This window comes from Ailuropoda melanoleuca, chromosome 6 (genome assembly GCF_002007445.2).
Source record: "Ailuropoda melanoleuca isolate Jingjing chromosome 6, ASM200744v2, whole genome shotgun sequence".
Lineage (NCBI taxonomy): Eukaryota > Metazoa > Chordata > Mammalia > Carnivora > Ursidae > Ailuropoda > Ailuropoda melanoleuca.
Genome location: NC_048223.1, coordinates 82099539 through 82119681, shown reverse-complemented (window position 1 = coordinate 82119681; position 20143 = coordinate 82099539). Strand labels below are relative to the sequence as shown.

Below are 20143 nucleotides of genomic sequence, written 5' to 3'. Positions count from 1 at the left end.
GGGGGCTCGATCCCAGAACGCTGGGTCACGCCCTGAGCCGAAGGCAGACGCTTAACGACTGCGCCACCCAGGTGCCCCTTCCGCCCACTTTTTAATTGGATTTTTCAGTTTTTGGATGTTGAGTTTAATACATTCTTTGTATATTTTGGACACTAACCCTTTATCAGATATGCCATTTGCAAATATCTTTTCCCGTTCTGTAGGTTGCCTTTATAGAGTTTTGTTGTTTCCTTCGCTGTGCAGAAGCTTTATATTTTGATGTAGTCCTGATAGTTTATTTTTGCTTTTGTTTCCCTTGCCACAGGAGACATATCTAGAAAGAAGTTGCTAGGGCCGATGTCAAAAAGTTACTGCCTGTGCTCTCTTCTAAGAGTTTTTATGGTTTCAGGTCTCACATTTGGGTCTTAATCCATTTCGAGTTTTTATTTATGGTGCAAGAAAGTGGCCCAGTTTTCCCAACACCATTTGTTGAAAAGACTTCTTTTCCCCATTGCATATTTTTTCCAGCTTTGTTGAAGCATGTAATTGTGGTTCAGGTCTGGGTTTTCTGTTCTGTTCCATTGGTCTATGTGTCTGTTTTTGTGCCAGTACCATGCTGTTTTCATTACCACGGTTTTGTAGTATAACCTGAAGTCCAGAATTGTGACGCCTTTAGCTTTGTTTGTTTCAAGGTTGCTTTGGCTCTGTGGGGTCTTTTGTGGTTCCGTACAAATTTTAGAATTGTTCTAGTTCTTTGAAAAATGCTGGTGGTGTTTTGATAGGGATTGCATTAAACATGTAGATTGCTTTGGGTACTACAGACACTTCAACAATGTTTTTCCAACCCACAAGCATGGAATGTCTTTCCATTTCCATTTCTTTGTGTCATTTTCAATTACTTTCATCGGTGTTTTATAGTTCTCAGAGTTCAGGTCTTTCACCTCTTTGGTTAAGTTTATTCCTAGGTATCTTATTAGTTTTGGTACAATTGTAAGTAGGATTGATTCCTTAATTTCTCTTTCTGCTGCTTCATTATTGGTGTATAGAAATACAACAGATTTCTGTACATTGATTTTTGTATCCTGTGACTTTACTGAATTCATTTATCAGTCCTAGCAGTTTTTGGGTGGAGTCTTTCAGGTTTTCTATACATAGTATCATGTCATCTGCAAAGAGTGTAAGTTTCACTTCTTCCTTGTTAATTTGGATGCCTTTTATTTCTGTTGTCGGCATGCTGAGGCTAGGAATTCCAGTGAGAGTAGATGGTTCCTGTCTTGTTCCTGAGCACAGAGGAAAAGCTCTTAGTTTTTCCCCATTGAGGATGATCTTAGCTGGGAGTTTATTATAGAAGGCCTTCATGATGTTGAGGTATGTTCCCTCTAAATCTACTTTGTTGAGGGTTTTTTTTCATGGGTGTATGTTGTATTTTGTCAAATGCTTTTTCTGCATCTATGGAGAGGATCCTATGATTCTTATCCTTTTATTGATGTGACGTGTCATGTTGATCGGGCGATCTTTTCTTAATCGCTTTTCTGTTTTGTGCAGTAGGAAGATCTGGGGTCAGGAGAGCCAGGGTCTGACCTGGCAGGTCTCAGGCCACTGTCACTGAGCTCATTGCTCTGCCCCTCCAGGCCCGTTTCCCCACCTACACAGTAAGTAGGGCACCTGGCTCCATCTAGAATCCTTCACTCTGATGATTCCTCTGAGCTGTGATCCCAGAGGCTGTCCTGGGATCATCCATATGGTTTTTGGGCTGGTGCAGGGAGGGGGCCTGGGGGGGCCCAGTGGGAACGTGGACAGTTGTGGAGAGGGACAGGCTGTGATGCTGCCCACTGCCCCGTATCGGACGAGGCTGCCTGAGGGAGAGTGAGGTCTGACGCACGTTCCTCTCCTGCAGCTCACTGAGGACAGCTGGCCTGGCTGCTTTCTCTCGGAGGAACATGTGGGCATCTCCAGGCTCTTCCCCTGTCCTGAGCTGACTTGTATATCACCCAAGTAAGAAGAGAATGTATTCTCCTTGTAAACAACTAAAACAATGCAGAAGATTTCAGCTTCTGGGGTCAGAGAAACTGGAGTCACCCTCCCACTTTAAATAACCAAATCAACAGACAAAATATGTGACCCGATGCTGTCCAGCTGTTGGACAGAACAGGGATTCCAGAGAAAAAGAAACACAAGCAAATGAGGTGAGACTTGTGGTTGTGGAGAATACAGCCTGGACAGAGTCTCCAGGTCTCCAGGCAGGGTGGGGGAAGCCACGCAGCCCAGCCAGCTCCCTTACTTGAGGCAGACTGGGGAACTTAGGGGGCAGAGGCTAGGTAGAATTTTCGGATCAGAGCACTGGAAAGAAGACGGAGGCACTGAGAATGAAAAGTGGCATGGAGAGGAGGAAGGTCCCAGAGAGAGCCTTCAGACCCGTGCAGAGGGCCCCCCTCACCCAGTTAGCCGAGAACAGATTGGCCCCTACATGTAAGATGACCCAACGCTGACCAAAGGACCACTCCCCACCCCGAAGGAATGGGCAGAACTAAATCCCCAAAGTTCACAGGGGGACGGAAATAGTTGAAGTCCCCACCAGCCAGATTGGGAAACCTCATGATAAACAGGGCAGAACACTGAGAACCCCATGACCTCAGAAGTAGGACAAAATTAGTTCTTCACTAAGAGATGTGCTGGTCTCTTTAACAAAGCTCAAAAGCAAGCCTCAAAGGAATAAAACGATCTCCAAATAACTTATTTACATTCCACAACAAAGCTTAAGAATATTTACAGGAACACAACAATATCCAACACATTTTAATAAGGTAAAATGTCTGGCATCTGTTAAAAGTTAGGCATATAAAGAAGTAGAAATAAGTAAAAACAGACACAGAAATCACAGGTAAGGGCTGAGTAGACATTAAAGCAGTTATAACTGTATTCTGTATTTTCAAGAAGGTAGAGGAAAGCATGAGCATGTTAAAAAGAAATATGGAAACAATATTTTTAATACCTCAGTGAAACTTCTAGTGATGAAAAAATTTTTCTGATACGAAAAATACACTGGAGATTAACAGCAAATGAAGAGGAGAAAGGATTAGTAAAACCTGCACTTCCCTGGCTTTAGGCCCACCTGTCTGCCTAATCTGGCCTTAGACTGAGCATTTATTTAAGAATAAAATCATGGTAGTGGTCTGAAAAAAAAAAAGGAAAGAAAGAAAGGATTAGTGAACTTGATGACATAGTCGTAGAAACTATCCAAAATGAAACGCACCAATGTGAAAAGACTGGAAAGAACAAAACAAAACAGAGCATCAATGAGATGGGGCAACTTCTGTTGGGTTAATGTACAAATTAGGAACCCCCAAAGGAGAGGAAGAAGAGAAAGATATATAAAGAAATAATTAACAAAAAATTTTCAAAATCTGTTAAATCTATAAATGCAAGAAGATCAATAAACCCAACACAAGAAATATATAAAGGAAACCATATATATGTTTCATCATAATCCAATTGCTTAAAATCAGGTAGAAAATCTTTTTTTTTTTTTCATGATTTTATTTATTTATTTGACAGAGAGAGAGACAGCCAGGGAGAGAGGAAACACAAGCAGGGGGAGTGGGAGGGAAAGAAGCAGGCTCCCAGTGGAGGAGCCTGATGCGGGACTTGATCCCAGGACCCTGGGATCACGCCCTGAACCAAAGGCAGACGCTTAACGACTGAGCCACCCAGGTGCCCCAATCAGGTAGAAAATCTTAAAAGAAGATAGAGGGAAAAGGTATTACATACAGTAGAACAAAGATTAAAGTTGTAGCACACTTCTCATAAGGGGGGTGGGGTGGGGGAAGGAACATCCAAGCCAGAAGAGAGGGAAGCAGCGTCTTTAAATTACTTAAAGGAGAAACTGTCAATGTAGAATTTTAACTCAGCAAAAATATCTGCAGATCCCATANGTGGGATCACGCCCTGAACCAAAGGCAGACGCTTAACGACTGAGCCACCCAGGTGCCCCAATCAGGTAGAAAATCTTAAAAGAAGATAGAGGGAAAAGATATTACATACAGAAGAACAAAGATTAAAATTGTAGCACACTTCTCATAAGGGGGGTGGGGTGGGGGGAGGAACATCCAAGCCAGAAGAGAGGGAAGCAGCATCTTTAAATTACTTAAAGGAGAAACTGTCAATGTAGAATTTTAACTCAGCAAAAATATCTGCAGATCCCATATCTGATAAAGCACTTGTATCTAGAACATATGAAGAGCTCTTACAACTCAACAATAAAAAGACAAATAACCCAATTTAAAAACAGACGAAGGATCTGAGTAGACATTTCTTCAGAGAAGACACACAAATGGCCAAGAAACACATGAGAAGATGCTCAACATCATTAGTGAAACCAAAACTGAAATGAGATGCTACGTTACATTGACTGGGATGGCGAGAATTGAAAAGATAGATAATTGGAAGTGTGGTGAGGCTGTAGAGAAACCGAAACTCTCATACACTGCTGGTGAAAATGTAAAATTTTGTAGCCACTTTGAAAAACAGTTTGGCCGTTCCTCAAAACAGTAAACATAAAATTACTATATGATCCAGCAATTCTTACACTATATGTAAAGTGGTACAATATATTTGCAGGTAATCTGTGGTCAGTTATGCTATATAATGTATCCCTAGAGAAACCACTAAAAATATAAAATGAAGAACTAAGTCTAATAAGTCAATAATGGAGATAAAATGGAATCATTTGAGAGAAAAAAAAGCTCAACCCAAAAGAAGAAAGGAAAAAGCAGATGGGGCAAAGAGAAAATAAATAGCATGATGGTCAATTTAAATCTGATGATGTTGATAATTACATTAAATATAAGTGGTTTAAACATTTGAGTGGCAGAGATTGTCAGACTGGCTAAGAAAGCAAAGTTCACCATGTGTGATGCTCGTCTCTTAGCTCTAAATTCTGCCTTGCCCTGTTTGTGATACTGTAATAGTTCTCCTTTGCCATCTACAATTATATTAAACTTTATCAGTAGAGGGCACTGGAGAGACACTTTACTCCTCAGAGTTCTCTTTCCCCTTAGTAGATAAACGCATATTATGGTTAATAATTTCTTTTATTCAGTTATAATTAACATATCGTGTTATATTAGGTTCAAGGGTACAATCTAGTGATACAACAGTTCTATACGTTTTTCAGTGCTCATCACAGTAAGTGTACCCTTAATCTGCTTGGTCTATTTTACCCATCCCCCACCCACCTCCCCTCAGGCAGCCATGTTTGTTCTCTGTATCTAAGAGTCTGGTTTTTTGTTTGTTTGTTTTGCTTCTTAAATTCCACATATGAGTGAAACTTATGGTATTTGTCTTTCTTTGACTGACTCATTTCACTTAGCATTATACCCTCTATGTCCATCCATGTTGTTACAAATGGCAAAATTTCATTCTTTTTTATGGCTGAGTAGTATTCCATTGTGTGTGTGTGTGTGTGTGTGTGTGTGTGTGTATCTCACATCTTCTTTGATCATTCATCTAGCAATGGACACTTGGGCTGCTTCCATATCTTAGCTATTGTAAATAATGCTACGATAAACAGGGGTGCATATATCTTTTCAAAGTAGTGTTTTCATTTTCTTTGAATAAATACCCAGTAGTGGAATTACTGAATCATATGGTAATTCTATTTTTTATTTTTTTTTTGGAGCCTCCATACTGCCCTCCACAGTGGCTGCACCAGTTTGCATTCCCACCAACAGTGCAAGNGATCATTCATCTAGCAATGGATACTTGGGCTGTTTCCATATCTTAGCTATTGTAAATAATGCTACAATAAACATAGGGGTGCATATATCTTTTCAAAGTAGTGTTTTCATTTTCTTCGAATAAATACCCAGTAGTGGAATTACTGAATCATATGGTAATTCTATTTTTTATTTTTTTTTGGAGCCTCCATACTGCCCTCCACAGTGGCTGCACCAGTTTGCATTCCCACCAACAGTGCAAGAGGGTTCTCCTTTCTCCAGATCCTCACTAACACTTGTTGTTTCTTGTGTTCTTTATTTTAGCCATTCTGGTAGGTGTGAAGTGTTATCTCACTGTGGTTTTCATTTGGATTTCTCTGATGATTAGCTATGCTGAATATCTTTTCATGTGTCTGTTGGCCATCTGTATGTCTTTTTTGAAAAAATCTCTCTTTAGATCCCCTGCCCATTTTTAAATTGGACTATGGTCTTTTAGTGTTGAGTTGTAGAAGTTCTTTATGTGTTTTGGATACTAACTCCTTACTGGATACATTATTTGCAAATACCTTCTTCAATTCTGTAGGTTGCCTTTTGTTTCATTGATGGTTTCCTTTGCTGTGCAAAAGTATTTTATTTTGGTATAGTCCCAATAGTTTAATTTTGCTTTTGTTTCCCTTGCCTCAGGAGGAATATCTAGAAAAATGTTTCTACAGCTGATGTCAAATTACCACCTATGTATTCTTCTAGGAATTTTTGGGTTTCAGGTCTCACATTTCTGTCTTTAATCCATTTTGAGTTTATTTTTGTGTACGGTGTAAGAAAGTGGCCCAGTTTCATTCTTCGGCATGTAGTTGTCCAGGTTTCCCAACACAATTTGTTAAAGAGACTGTCTTTTCCCTACTGTATATTCTTGCCTCCTTTGTCATAGATTAATTGATCATAAGAGCATGGGTTTATTTCTGGACTCTCTATTCTGTTCCATTGATCTATGTGTCTATTCTTGTGGCAGGATATAAATTTTATATTCAACCTTCCCTGTAAGAATTACTGTGTTGTTTCTGTATCCTGTTTGGACCCTGACCAATATAGAATTAACACTGGCCAATGGTCATAGGAGATAACCCCACAAAGGTGGGATTTAGAGATTTGTTTGGCTGTGTCCTTGGGCTTGAAGATAGCGCTGAACTACCTACTAGTGGGAAATGGAATGTTAGCAATGCATGGCATGCAGTGACATCACAATGAATCACGTTCTCTCCTGTGGTTATCTGACGAAAGAAGCATGTGCCTTGGGAGGCCCGGTGGCTGCCCCACTTGACTATTGCCGCAGTCATGATGACCATAAGGACTGTGATGTGGGGTGGATTAATTTGAGCATGCTTGACTGTTTACCAAAAGAAAATGACAAACTTTCAGCTTAAGTTCTGGTCAAGAACCAGAAAGCTACCATGACAACTCTAAAAAGATTCTCTCCTTTCTTACAGACACTAGACTGATATTCCTTAAAATCAAACGAACATTTAATTGTGTAGGTTGTGGAATTAAATTTCAATTCAATTGAAATTCAATTTCAATCATTTAAATTCATAGTCTCACTAAGTTTTTCATGTGAGAGGGCAAGAATGGGATCGTGAAATTTGTAATGGGGCCATCTGGTTGGATCCAAATAAAACTAAAAACTTGAGCCCTCACGTCATTCCATCCCTCGCTTGCCAGTGGAAGTAGCTTGCCCTTCTGTGTCAGAGAGGAACAGGCTTCTTTGCTTACAAACACCGTGAGCACTTCATCCAGGGCAGATGTTTTGAAAGGCAATGCCCTAGACCCACCACCACCAGGCCCATAACTAGGTCAAATCCCAGCATCTTCCAGAGGAACAAGAGGATTCCAGAGAAAACAGATCATACACCCAAAGAATTGTGAGACTTCACTAATATATATTTTTAAGCGTATTTATTGAACTATGGTTCACATGTCATACAATTCATCCACTGACAGTGCGCGATTCGGTGGTTTTTAGTCTAGGCACAGATACATGTAGCCACCAGAACAGCCCATTTTAGGAGATTTCCGTCATCCTGTTAAGAAACCTCATACGTCTTACCTATCACCCACTTACCTACCCCACCGACACCCACCCCTTCAACCACTAATCTACTTTCCGTCTCCAGAGATTTTCCTGTTCTGAACATTTCATATGAATGAAATCATATAGTTTGAGGTCTCCTGTGACTGGCTTCTTTCACTCAGTATGATGTTTTCAAGCTTCCCCTAGGTCGTAGCGTGGATCAGCACCTCATTCCTTTTTATGGCCAAGTAATAGTCCACCATGTGGATACACCACTTTTGACCTATTTGCTCATTGAGGAACGTTGTTTCCACCTTTTGACTGTTATCAATAATGCTCCTGTAAGCATTTGCATAGAAGTCGCCGTGTAGATGTTCGTTTCTCTCCAGTATACACCACGGAGTGGAATTGGTAACTGTGGGTGCGGTTGTCTCAGGAACTGCCAGACTGTTTCCCAAAGCAGTTGGGCTATTTTACATCCTAGTGTCAACAATCAGTTTCTCCCATTGTGTGGGTTTCCACTTTCTTGATGGCGTCCTCCGCAGCACAAACATTTTTAATTTGAATTAACATCAAGTCTAATTTCTCTGTTTTTTCCTTTGTTGACGGTACCTTGGCGTCATCTCTGTAATCTCTGGCAAACCAGAAGCATCCTCCACTGCGCGGACTTTGCTGTGGAGCTCATCCGCGGACATCTCCATTTCTCGTGTCTTTTATTGGTATATATATTTTTTCCCTTGTAGTATCTCGCCTAGACTCTTTCTTGTAATTTCTTTCTGCTAAAATTACTCCCCATCTGTTCATGCATGTTGTCCATCTTTCCTACTAGATGCTTCCACATAGTAATCACGGTTATTTTAATGGCCCCATCTGGGGCGGTTGTATCTGAGTCCGATTCCGTTGATGGCTTTATTTATCAACAGTGTTTTCCCCTTGAATGCTGAATGTTATTTTTACCATAGAAGAGACAGCAGTTTGGTGTGCTCTCGGGGCAATGGGCATGCTGCTCTGTTTCGAGTCTACTGGGGGAAATCAGTTGATGCAGGAGGAGAGGTGGGTGTGGGTTGTGTCATTGCCGTCCCTACCTTCAGAGCCCCGTAAATGCAGACTCGTGTGGCAGTGGCCACGGGTTCTTGGGGTGCTGCTGGGCCGTGGCAGGCTTTTTTTCAGCGTTTGTACTCCACTTCCAGCAGGGTGCAGCATAGACGGTACCCCTCTCCATGCCTTTCCTTCTCCCACAGCTTGGGGGTCGGGGCATGTTATCCTGGTCTGGCTTCAGTCTTAGCCATGTGTTGGGTGCGTGTCTGTTCCTCTCCAGTGGCAGCTCATTTCCAGTTGGTATCAGAATGGGTTCTTGGGCTCTGGATGGTTTCCTGACCCTCCCTGGGGGTTATAGGGTGTTCTTGTCTACCTTTCCCCCAGCTGGCGTGAGCTTTTACTTCTTCCTGGAGATGGAGGGACTACGGCCCTTTCTCTAGTGGATTAAGAATTTTGCTTCCTAGGAGAGCGTCTGAGGAAGTGAGCAAGACTTCATGCCAGGAGCTGAAGATCACGGCAGGCCCTCAGCAGCGAGGCAGGTCTCGGGCCTTTCTCCTGAGCCTCCTGTGGAGGCCTGGGGAAGAGAGCCTGAGAGCGAATGTGTGCTTGCTTTGTGCGGAGGGGCCCCAGCCATTGCAGACAAACGAGTCCCTTCTTTGCCTGAACGATCCAGTCACATTGTACTGGGTTTCCTCTCCTGCACTTGTCTCGCGGCCGAACTTCCTGCGGTGCTCTGCCACAGGTGAGACGTTTTGGCTGTCCTCTCTCCTCAGAACTCAGATGACCTCGTTGCCTTTCTGATGAACTCAAGAAACGTCATGACTTTGTAGTTTATTCACCCTTTCATTGTTGTCGGGGCAGGAATGTTTTTTGTGGCGTTCTATATTCTAAGCAAATGCGGAAACCCATACTGACTATTAATATAATAGGGTTACGGGTAATTTAGATTCTCTGTATTATATATTTATGTAACATTTGAATTTTTACAAGTGTATTTTGGTTTTATAAGCAGAAAAGAAAAAATGAGCCAGGATTCTTTGGAGAAACCAAACCAATAGTGTGTGTGTGTGTGTGTGTGTGTGTGTGTGTGTGTGTATATATAGAAAGAGAGAACAAGATTTATTATAAGGAATTGGCTCACACAATTATGGGGGCTGAGGAGTTCCAAGAGCTGCAGTTGGCAAGCGGGGGACCCCGAAGAGCTGTTGGTGTAGTTCCAAGTCCAAGTCCGAAAACCAGGAGCACTGATGTGTGTAAGCTCCAGTCCAAAGCCAGCAGACTCGAGCCCCAAGAAGAGCAGATGTTTCGGCTGGGCGGCAGAAGGCTGGCGCTGGGGTACAGTGAGGGAGGAGGAGCTCCTCTCCCTCAGCCTTTGGTTCTATTCTGATCTTCAACCAATTGGATGAGGCCCACGCACACCAAGGAGGGCAATCTGCTTTACTCAGTCTACCAGTGAGAATGTCAATCCCCTCCAGAAAGACCCTCCCAGACACAGCCAGAATAATGCTTGACCAAATGTCTGGGCACCCCTGGCTCAGTCCAGTTGACGCATAAAATTAACTGTCATAATGTTATAATAATAATAATACCATCATAATTCTGGACAACCTCTTAAGGCTGAGACGGATCTGGGAGGCTCCAGTGGCCTGGACACCCAGCTGACTTCTGGCTCCCAGAAGCCACTCACTGAGAAATGCTGTCCAGTCTGGACCCACCCAAGCCAGACCTTCCTCCTGATGACAAAGGAAGAGCTGAGACCACTACACAGAGGTCTTCCCCTCAAAGGCACCTCAAGACGGTGAGGCGTTGGGAAGCCACGTTTGCCAGCCCTATGGAAGAGCAGCAGCCCACGAAGCTTGGGCTGGACAGGTTGCTCGCCCCCACCATCTAAGAGTCATGAGGCACCTTTTATAAGCTGAGGGCTTGCTCCAGATCCCCAGAGCTTCCAGCAAAAAAATGTTTCCAGAAGTAACCAACAATGCTAGTGGTCTAGTGGTTTCCTTTTGAATCTCGCTTACCCTGGCCTGTGCTCAAATTCTCAAACTTGAGAATTATTATCTTAAAATTCAGATTCCTACATCCTACCCACAGAGATTTGTATTCAATAGGTCTCGAGTGCGGCCCAGGGCTCTTCGTGCTTTACCAGCACCCCAGGATTCCTAGAAGCATTGCCTCCGGCCTCACTGGACCCGGAAAACATTCACAGACATTCCTTTTCATGGAACAACATGCTAGAGTCCAGCAAATCTTGCATGACTCCATATACACCAAGTCCCAGAATAGGCAAGAGTCACGTACAGTGACAGGATTCAGTGGCTGCCCGGGAAGGCACACAGGGGCGACTCTGGAGAGATGGAAATGTTCTAGAATTTATCTGGTGTGTGAATTTGTCAAAAGTGATGGAGCTGTACACTTAAAATGTGAGTTCTCTTATGTGCAAATCAAACCTCAGCGAAGTCATTTTGAAAAGCTTATCATGTGTTGTCTCATAAAAAGGATATTCCTGATATTTACACATTGTGCTCCGTGGCATCACGATGACATCTGAGAGCACGTGTGTGACTCACCTCCTCTTTCATGCATCAGGTGCCGCGTGCCAGCAAGTCACCCTCTTATCTATTTATCAGGCTCCGTCTTGATCCAGTAAGCCCAGGCCCAGGCCCTTGAGCGGGGTGCTTAGAAGAGAACTGGCAAGTGGAGCAAGTGGCCCCGTCTTCTAGAAACTCTGTGTTTAGGCAATTCTTGCCTTCCAGTCCCCTGCTCCACACCACACTCCTCTGGGTAGAGGGACACACACACACATACTTCCTGCTCATGGAAAAAAGTCACTGTGGGATCAACGCAAGACTGAGAACTGAGACTCCTGAGAAATCACCACAGGGCCGGCAGGTCACAACTCGAGGGGCTGCCCCTCACCCTTGCCACCAGCACCACTGCTTCCCTTCCCTAGAGTCGAGGTCAAGAGAAAACTCCACAGGGACGGAAGTTGCGGCTTTGACCTCAGAAGTCACCAGTGCTCTGAATGTGGGGATTGGAGGACGAAGGGGCATTGGGAGAGGCCCCCAGCAGGGAGCCCTCTGGATTGGCGCATCCCAGGTTCTAAGCCCTGTTCTGCCAGCCGACTCACAGGGTCACCTGGGGCATCATGACCCTGCTCGGGGCCACAGTCCACACATCTGTAAAATGCTGGACTGAATGAGACATCACCAGTGATTATCACCATTGTCATGATTACTGTTGGGCTCAGGATCCCATTCTTCAAATGAAACCCTTCGTAGAGTCCCAATAAGAAAAAAGAGCATATCTGATTGAAAATGGAGTTTAGGGGCCCATGTCCCTTGTTTCCCCCTTGCTCTGAGGACCCGTACGGCGCCTGAGAATTGTTTAAAAACTGCTAGGCTAGCTGAGCTCCCCGTCCATGCAGCTGAATTCTGGAAACCCCCATCACGGAAACCTTCCAGGACTCCAAATGACCCAACTCCAGCCACTGTGACCTCAGAATGACAGGAGGCACACATAATCAAACTCTGGGAAGCCCAACGTGAAATAACTCCATTCGTATTGTGACTAGAATGTGATTATTCCATTACTCAGACTGCCATCTCTGGCTAAGTGAGTTCTGAATCCTGTTCTCCCACTCCCCAATCTCCCTGCCCTGAGACTTCAGAATCACCTAGAATTCCAAATCTAAATGGCAAATCTAGGACAGTCAACTCCACACCTAACTTTAGATGAATACAGATCCTTCTCTAAGACTCTGACGCGTGGGAAATGTCGTCGTCCCTGTCACTCCAGAGTGTGTTAAAAGCATGGGCCATTACTGTTACCTATTATGCAGCTGAGGAAAACAGACTCTGGGTCACCAAGAGGTGAAGCTGGGATTTGGGGGGGCGGGTAGCCAGCGCTCACAGACAGGCTGTGGGTGCTAAGATCGCTTGTCTGAGCCCAACTCATCTCTACGGACGACGACAGTACCGTCTTTGGTTGCTGGAGTGATAAAAGAGATGGTCCATGTAAACAACCTCAGCATAGCCCAGACATGTATGTAGTTTAACTCAGTGAAGGTTGGCTCCAAATACCCGAGTCATAAACCCTGCTTCCTAAAATCACCAGACACCAGTCTTCTATAGAAAATAGGATTTATTTTCACATTTCAAGTGAACACAAATAAATGTGCCACAAGTGTGTTATATACAAAATCAGTAGATTAATTAAACACAGAAAAATCAAAGCCCTCCAGAAAAGACATGTTTCCTTTCTTCCAGAGCACGTACAGGCCATTTCCAGGACTAGGCACAGTATGTTTTGTTCCCAGGTTCGCCTGCTTCTGCCCCCACGAACTCTCCTCCAAATCCACAGCAGCAAACCGACAGGATTCACAGTGACATGGATCACAGTGGGATAAATGCCGTGGCCGGGGACCCTTCACAAAAGCCCCGACTATGTTCCAAAGGCCAAGCTCTGGGGTTCTGTGGCTTCGGCCACCAACTGGGGTCCTACCACGGCACGGAATAGTTAGTGTCACAGCTGCATCTCCAGGCAATCTTGTTAATTACATTATTCCAATTAGAAGAGGACATTAAACAGATATAATGGCCTTTTGCAGTGGCAGGCTTTCCCCCCTCCATCGAGGAAAAGGCAGAAACCTGTCCCTGAAGCTAAGCCATCACCACCCCCGATGTCCAAGGCACCCATGAACTTGGGCTGGGGGATCACAGAGAAGGCCTGTTGAGGAGTGGTGACATCACATAAATGACAGGTGTCTAGAAATTGGGTCGTGAGGAAGGGCGGACACTGGGGAGGCAGTGTGGTGGGCCCGGTGGAGATTGGACGTTCCGGAGAGGCCTTCCTCAAGCACACAGTGATGGTGGAACAAGCATAGGCAACTGGACGGGGCACCTTTGCTGGCGCCCAAGTGGCCGCCTAGGTGAGTGAACACGTGTGCGGCTGCTACCGGCCCAGCACCCTGTGGCCAGTTAGCTCAACTGGCCGCAGTCTGTGATGACGATCTTCTTGGACGTCTTCCCACTCCTGGAACCGAAAGATTCTATTTTCTTCACGACATCCATGCCTTCTTTGACATGGCCAAACACGACATGTTTGCCGTCCAACCTGTGAGTCAAGCCAGGTAAGAGTAAGAGTAGTGCAATGTCACCCAATGTCATGGTCACCTGGTCATGGAACTATTTTATCTGAGATAGCAATTCTGAAAGGCACTCTCACTGAAAATCTGGACCCACTCCTAACAGCTCCAGTATCAAGCCTTGCTGAGCTCCCCAAAATACAAGGGAGGATCCCTCTCTCACGGGGCACATGTTGCCTCCCACACCATGTGACCTTGCCCCAGGCCACTTAACCTGAATCCTGGTAACCTCCTCTATGAAAAGTGAATTAATTCTGGTTCTGCACAGGGAAGATAACAGGGTATCAAACTACTTTCAAGAAATAAGAGGCCTGTGTAAATGGAACCATCTGAACGGTCATGAGCAGCACGGTAAGAGCCAAGATAGCAAGTGTGGCTCTCAATTTGAGAGAGTTCCAAGAATCTAAAAGGCAGCTTAGTCCAGCGCCAGCAAGGCCAACACTGGTTACAGCCAACAGCAGAAATGCAGGATCTATGAGGGGTTCCACGGAAGGAGCAAAGAGCAGGCAGAGCCAGCAACGAGCTGCCCAGCCCGGACACCTGTGTCCCTTCTGGTTTGAGGGCCAGAGGCAGCTAGTATCCGCCTGCCACTCAGGTCTCCCTGAAGTTCTAGGAAATGGACTTTATTAAGTCTTAACTTTTGGTCAGCTACTGTCCCCTCACCTCCACATGTCTCAGGATGTCCCCCTAGGACACAGGGGACTTTGGGCAAAGGAACTTATTTGGTAGTGGGACATCAACCAGGGAAGACATCCCTAAAATGCACAGGCACATGGGCAAGAGGGCTCCAAGGTGTGATCCAAGCTCAAGGTAAGCCAGGAAGCAGCAGGTTAAACCAAGCAAATAGGTTGCTGCCACAGGCCATTGTGAGGCCTGGTAAGTTCTGCCGCGCGTCCCAGACTTATTCAGTGAAAGTACTTTTGTGTGTGTGCACACAACACATGGAGAAAATTCCAGCTGACAGCAAATGAAAGCTCTAGAACAACCCACACTCGCCCTCAGTCCTTCTCCCATGCGGACACACAGCCCAGCTGCGGGCTCCTGCCCCAGAGTACAGGCCAGCCTCATGCTACTTTCCCCCGGAAGCACGCAAACCCCCCCTCTGGCTGCGAGGCCGCCCCTCATGCCCAGAGGGCCTGGAGCCTGGAGCGGGGAACTCACCAGTCTGTCTTTATGGTGCAGATGAAGAACTGGGAGCCGTTGGTGTTGGGGCCTGCATTTGCCATGGATAGGACACCTGTGAAGACAGGCAGGGGTGAGCCACGCCGCCCCAGGAGGCACCTCACTGGGAAGCCACTCACAAGAGCGGACAGCTCCCACCACAGCAAGGATACTGGAGTCTGACGGTCCTGGAGCTTGAAGAGGACCAGCAAGGCCCAGAGGGTGACCGGCTCCCGGGACCCGTCCGCTCGTGCTGCACAGGGAGGACGGGGCCCTGTGGAAGCTCTCCGTGGCACAGCAGGGGACTCCAGCACACGGACCTCTACACTTGGGCCTTAAATGTGACACAACGCTGGGTTTTGCTGAAAGGCTTTCTGCCCCAGCTTCTCAAACAAAGGCTTAGTTTTTGAGAGCTCAGCATGACAGAGCTCCAGGACAACCAAGACTCCGACGCAGAGTGCTGAAGGAGGGAAGGGGCATCACTGCATATCGGGCAACCGTCCCAGCCTCCCAGGCGTGCTGCGTGTGGCCGCAGCCGGGCCAGAGCTCAGGATCGGCGGCCCCCACTCACCTGGTCCCACGTGCTTCAGTGTGAAGTTCTCATCAGGAAAGCGGCTTCCGTAGATGGACTTGCCCCCAGTGCCGTTGTGGTTGGTGAAGTCGCCGGCCTGCAAGCACAGAGCACCTGCTGAGCCGCCGCCCCCCGGAGCTGGCAGGGGGAGGCCGCCGCGGTGCGGGGAGGGACCCGCCAACCCACCTGGGGCCCACCCAGCCAGAAGCCCCACAGGCCGAGGGGTCAGAACACATCCACGGATGTCCGGACTCACCAAATAACAAGGAAAATAAGCAAAAATAAAGCTTCAGTGTTTTCTGCCATTAATAATTACCCAACTCCCACATGATTCATTTTTTTAAAATCTGGGCAAGTTTTTTTAAATGATTCGCAAAAGATCTAACGGCCATTCTGAGAAGATTTGTAGGTAGTGACCTAGAATTTTCTACCCACCACTCCTGGAGGGGAGACAGGGAGGTGGCCAGGGGGTCCCTGTTCCCAAGTCTGGTCTGTCGGGGGGAGCAGCGGCTGGCACAGAGCCGGTTCTCTATGCTGAGCCCCACTCCCTGCCCGGATCTCCCTCCTCACCAAGCCCAGGGGCCTCCCTCTGCCTTGCAGACCCAGGACGGGCATCCGTCCTCATAGCTTGCCTGAGGCTCCACAGCGAGCCGCGACCAGAAGAGCCCAGTGGCTGCCAGCCCCAGCCCCTGGCCAAGGTCTCATGGCAGTCTTCCTGAGATCTGATCCTCAGGTGAGAGGGATGACCTGACCAGCCCGACCTAAGCATCCACAGACGCCAGCAGGCTGTCCCCAGACAGGGATGATTCAAAACCCTGGCCTGGGCCTCCTGGTGCCACCAACTCATGCCTCAGAGAGCCGTCCAGCTTTGGAAGGCCCGCCCCTGCCCGGTGCTATTCGGAGGAAGACCCTCGCCTGGCTCAGGACAGCCCCGTTCAGCTCCTGCTTCATCGACAGCCTCCTTCAGGCAGAGCTGGGAGGGCCTCTGCGGCAGAAAGCCACAGGCTTGGCCAGGCCTGTCCCATTGCCACAGCCTCCCTTCCCATCCCTGCATTCACCACATTCGACACGTCAGCAGGCCCAGCCCCAACCCACTGCCACTCACCACAATAGCATGACAGCCCCGGGGTTGGAGTGGAGGGAACGGGGGAGAGAATTCCAGGCTGGAAGGACTTCAGAGAGGTCATGACACACACGCCCCTGCCTCTATGGTCTGCCGGCCTCAAGACATCAACCCCTGTCTTAGCAGGGCCTGACCTAACGGAGGGTGACTCCCAACACACCTGGGGTCCCGACCCCTGGGGAAGTTCCTGCTGTCCACATCTATCCCCAAACTTCTTTTTTTTTTTTTTTTTAAAGATTTTATTTATTTATTTGACAGAGATAGAGACAGCCAGCGAGAGAGGGAACACAAGCAGGGGGAGTGGGGAGTGGGAGAGGAAGAAGCAGGCTCATAGCAGAGGAGCCTGATGTGGGGCTCGATCCCAGAACGCCAGGATCACGCCCTGAGCCGAAGGCAGACGCTTAACCGCTGTGCCACCCAGGCGCCCCTATCCCCAAACTTCTGACACAGCAATACCGATGTTTTTGACAAACAGGCCGCACACATGACTCAAGAACACTCATTTAACCGAGAAAGATGCCCCACTCTAGAAGGAGAAGCTCCGAGTCCAGACCTGTGCGTTCTTGTCGGTACTATCTCCCACGCCCAGTGCTCAGTGGGACACACAGGGGGACATGGTTGGAGACTGCCGGCATATGCTGGTCCTCCAAAGCCTGAAGATGTCCCCCCCCGTGGCACTGTGCACATGCAGATCTCAATGCCAGTCCCCCCTCCCCTCCCACAGGCTCCGTCAGCCTGGCCACCCTGCCACCTGCCCTGTTGCTCAACGGCCGGGGCAGCCCAACCAGCTCCACCGTCTCTGGGTGAGAAGCCAGGCCAACAGAGTAACCCGTAGCTCTCTGTTCAGTAGCTCATTAATCCGCACAACCACCCTACAAGGTGGCCCCTGTTAGCACCCCCACTCACAGACGGGGAACCGGGCAGACAGGACGACAATACCTGACACATGAAGGATGGAATCACTCTGTGGAAGGTGGAGCCTTTGTAACCGAAGCCCTTCTCCCCGGTGCACAGCGCTCTGAAGTTCTCTGAGGGTTGAAGGAAGACACAGGTCAGCAGGGCCAGGCTTCAACTCCAAGGTCATGACTCGTTCTAGCCAGCACCCTTCTACCCCCCAGAGGTGAACAGAGGGTGGAAAGACCCCAGGCCCGCTCCCTGGGTCTGCTCTGGCTGCAGGAGCCCAGGCAAGTCACTTCCTTTTCAAAGCTCAGTGTCCCAGCACTGTGACAAGAGCACACACTCCTGGCAGGGAGTCTCTGGGCCATGCAGAGGCTCTGAGAGGGACAGAAAGCTGGCCCAGGGTACCCAGCAGCCGAGCCTCATGTGGAACTCCCATCTGGTCTCGGGTCACTGTGCCCCAACTCCTCTCAGCCTCCCACCCACCTGGCCTGGCCCCTCTCCCTTCCATCTAGACCAGACACAGAAGGCCCCAAGCCCCGTCTTACCGGCTGTCTTTGGGACGACATCTGCCTTCAGCTGGGGGGAGAGAAGAGGGACAAGAGAAGATGGTCAGTCCAGAGGCAGGTGATGGAAGGAACCTTCTCACCACCCAACCCCCACAGCGGCCAAGAAGCCCCTTCCATTCCCGGGGCTCCCAGCCCTCGGCAGGAGGCAGCCTAGGCAGCTATCATCGCTGCCAGCTGTTTCCTGAACCCAGGCTGGGAGGAGGCAGCCTCGGTTTCCCTAAATGTCAGAAGAGATGGCTGCCATCCCGGCCCACTGCCAGGGGCAAAACTGACAGAGCTACTACGGCTGGGCCCCAAGCGTGAGAGACTTAGCGCCCGGAGAGGCGCCAGTCCAAGCTCAGTGCGCAGAGGGGAAATGGGCTTAGAGAGGCTGGGAGTGGGGGGGCGGTAAGGAGAGGCTACAGCCCCAACCAAGCCGGCCCCTTGCCTCCAGGCTTCCAGAGCCACCACGGCGCCGAACCACTAAAATAAATGGGAATAAGGAGGGTGGTCTCCATTTCCCAGAAGAGGAAACTGAGGCCTAACGGAGGTCTCTGTTCAAAAGGGGGTTGGGCTTGAGGGCTACACCTGAGCTTCCCCCTCGTTTGTTCCCTCTATTTTTCTTACTTTGTGAGTCCGGGAGTGTGGCGGGGTTAGAGTTGGGGTGAAGGGCCCCGGGCACACTGCCCCGACTTGCAGGGGGGCCGTCCCAGGTCAGCCTGGGGGCAGGAGCCCGCAAGGCTCGCCCTGCACGAGAGGAGGCTGGCCGCCGGAAACCACCTCGGCTCCTGCCCCAGCGCCGGGAGGCGGGCGAGTCCCACCGAGGGGGCGGGGCCGAGTCGGCTCCGCATTATGCAAGGGCCGCCACGTGAGTACCCAGCTGGCCCACTGCCCCGACCCCCGAGCCCCCCGACCCTGCCCCGGAGCTCCGGGTCTGGGCGCTGACCCCGCGAGGTCTCGGGACCTCTCCCCGACCCCGGGGTCAGCCAGCAGGGCCAGGCTCTCACAGTTCATGACCTGACCTTGAGCTTTCTCCTCCACAATTGACCTCCCTCCCGCCTCCACTACGCCAAAGTGCAGAGAGGAGACCGGAAGAGACCCATCTGATGCCCCCTTCTAGGGATGGGGAAACTGAGGCCCATGGCCAGGTGTAAGGGGCAAGGTCACCCAGCGAGTTGGGCACAGCGCCGGGCCCGTCCCCCATGCCCAGTCCGGCGCGGCCCGGTGCAGGACGCTCACCTCCAGCACCACGCGGCCGAGCGGCTGCCCGTCGGCGCCCACGTCCAGGTACACGAGCGGGTTCCGGGAGGAAGAGGACGAGTCTCGGGAGCCGCCGCTGCTGCTGCTGCAGGCGCGGAACGCGGGGAGGCGCAGCGGCGCGGAACGCGGGACCGGGAGCAGACCGAGCAGGCGGGGGCCGCAGCGCAGCGCCAGCATCGCGGCTGCGGGTCGGGGCGGGAGAGCGGCGGTAGGAACGGAGACGACGGAAACGACACTTACGCGCGTGCACGGGTTACAGTCAGCCACCTCCGCGCGCCGCCACTTTTATTGGCCGGGCCGGCCTCGAGGCCCCGCCCTTGCCCTCCCAGCCCGCCCCCTTAGAGCCTGTTCGTGGGCGACCCCTGGCGGCCCCAGCGGGCGGCGCAGCCAGGAGGCTGGGGCGACGGAGTGTGAACTCCTTTCAAGGGGTTCCCCAAGGACCAGAGACCTGAGGGACAGACACGACCTGGCAAAAGGGGGCTGGTTCCATTTTGTAAGGTTCCTAGATGAAAAAAAGAGAGGGAAATATGCTAAAACGTGCTTAACTCCAAAATATGAGCATCCATATGTTTTTATTTGAATATAACACAAATCTATGTTTGAGCCCTTCCCTCCAGGCATAGGCCCTGCAGACAGAGAGACCG

The 20143-nt window shown here is 49.0% G+C and overlaps 1 protein-coding gene and 1 long non-coding RNA gene across 2 annotated transcripts; one reads left to right on the top strand and one right to left on the bottom strand.

Annotated features, from left to right (window-relative positions):
* Window positions 1–1188: 1188 nt before the first annotated feature.
* LOC117802706 lies at window positions 1189–12769 on the top strand. The gene is made up of 4 exons (XR_004626181.1): window positions 1189–1347; window positions 1525–1631; window positions 1877–2165; window positions 9261–12769. It is a non-coding gene; the product is annotated as an uncharacterized LOC117802706 (long non-coding RNA).
* Window positions 12770–12921: 152 nt separating this feature from the next.
* On the bottom strand, window positions 12922–19778 carry PPIF (peptidylprolyl isomerase F). Its single transcript, XM_002922410.4, has 6 exons — window positions 19479–19778; window positions 18240–18270; window positions 17734–17822; window positions 15672–15768; window positions 15101–15176; window positions 12922–13908 (listed from the first exon to the last, which is right to left on the bottom strand). Exons 1-6 carry the CDS (start codon window positions 19674–19676, stop codon window positions 13773–13775), a joined length of 627 nt encoding a protein of 208 aa, XP_002922456.1. The 5' UTR covers window positions 19677–19778; the 3' UTR covers window positions 12922–13772.
* Window positions 19779–20143: the final 365 nt, after the last annotated feature.

Coding starts and splice junctions, on each gene's coding strand:
- PPIF (XM_002922410.4), bottom strand. CDS start 19,676: ATGCTGGCGCTGCGCTGCGGCCCCCGCCTGCTCGGTCTGCTCCCGGTC. Junction 15,177..15,671: donor ACTGAAGCACGTGGGACCAG/GTGAGTGGGGGC, acceptor CTGTCTTCACAG/GTGTCCTATCCATGGCAAAT. Junction 13,909..15,100: donor TGCACCATAAAGACAGACTG/GTGAGTTCCCCG, acceptor CTTGACTCACAG/GTTGGACGGCAAACATGTCG.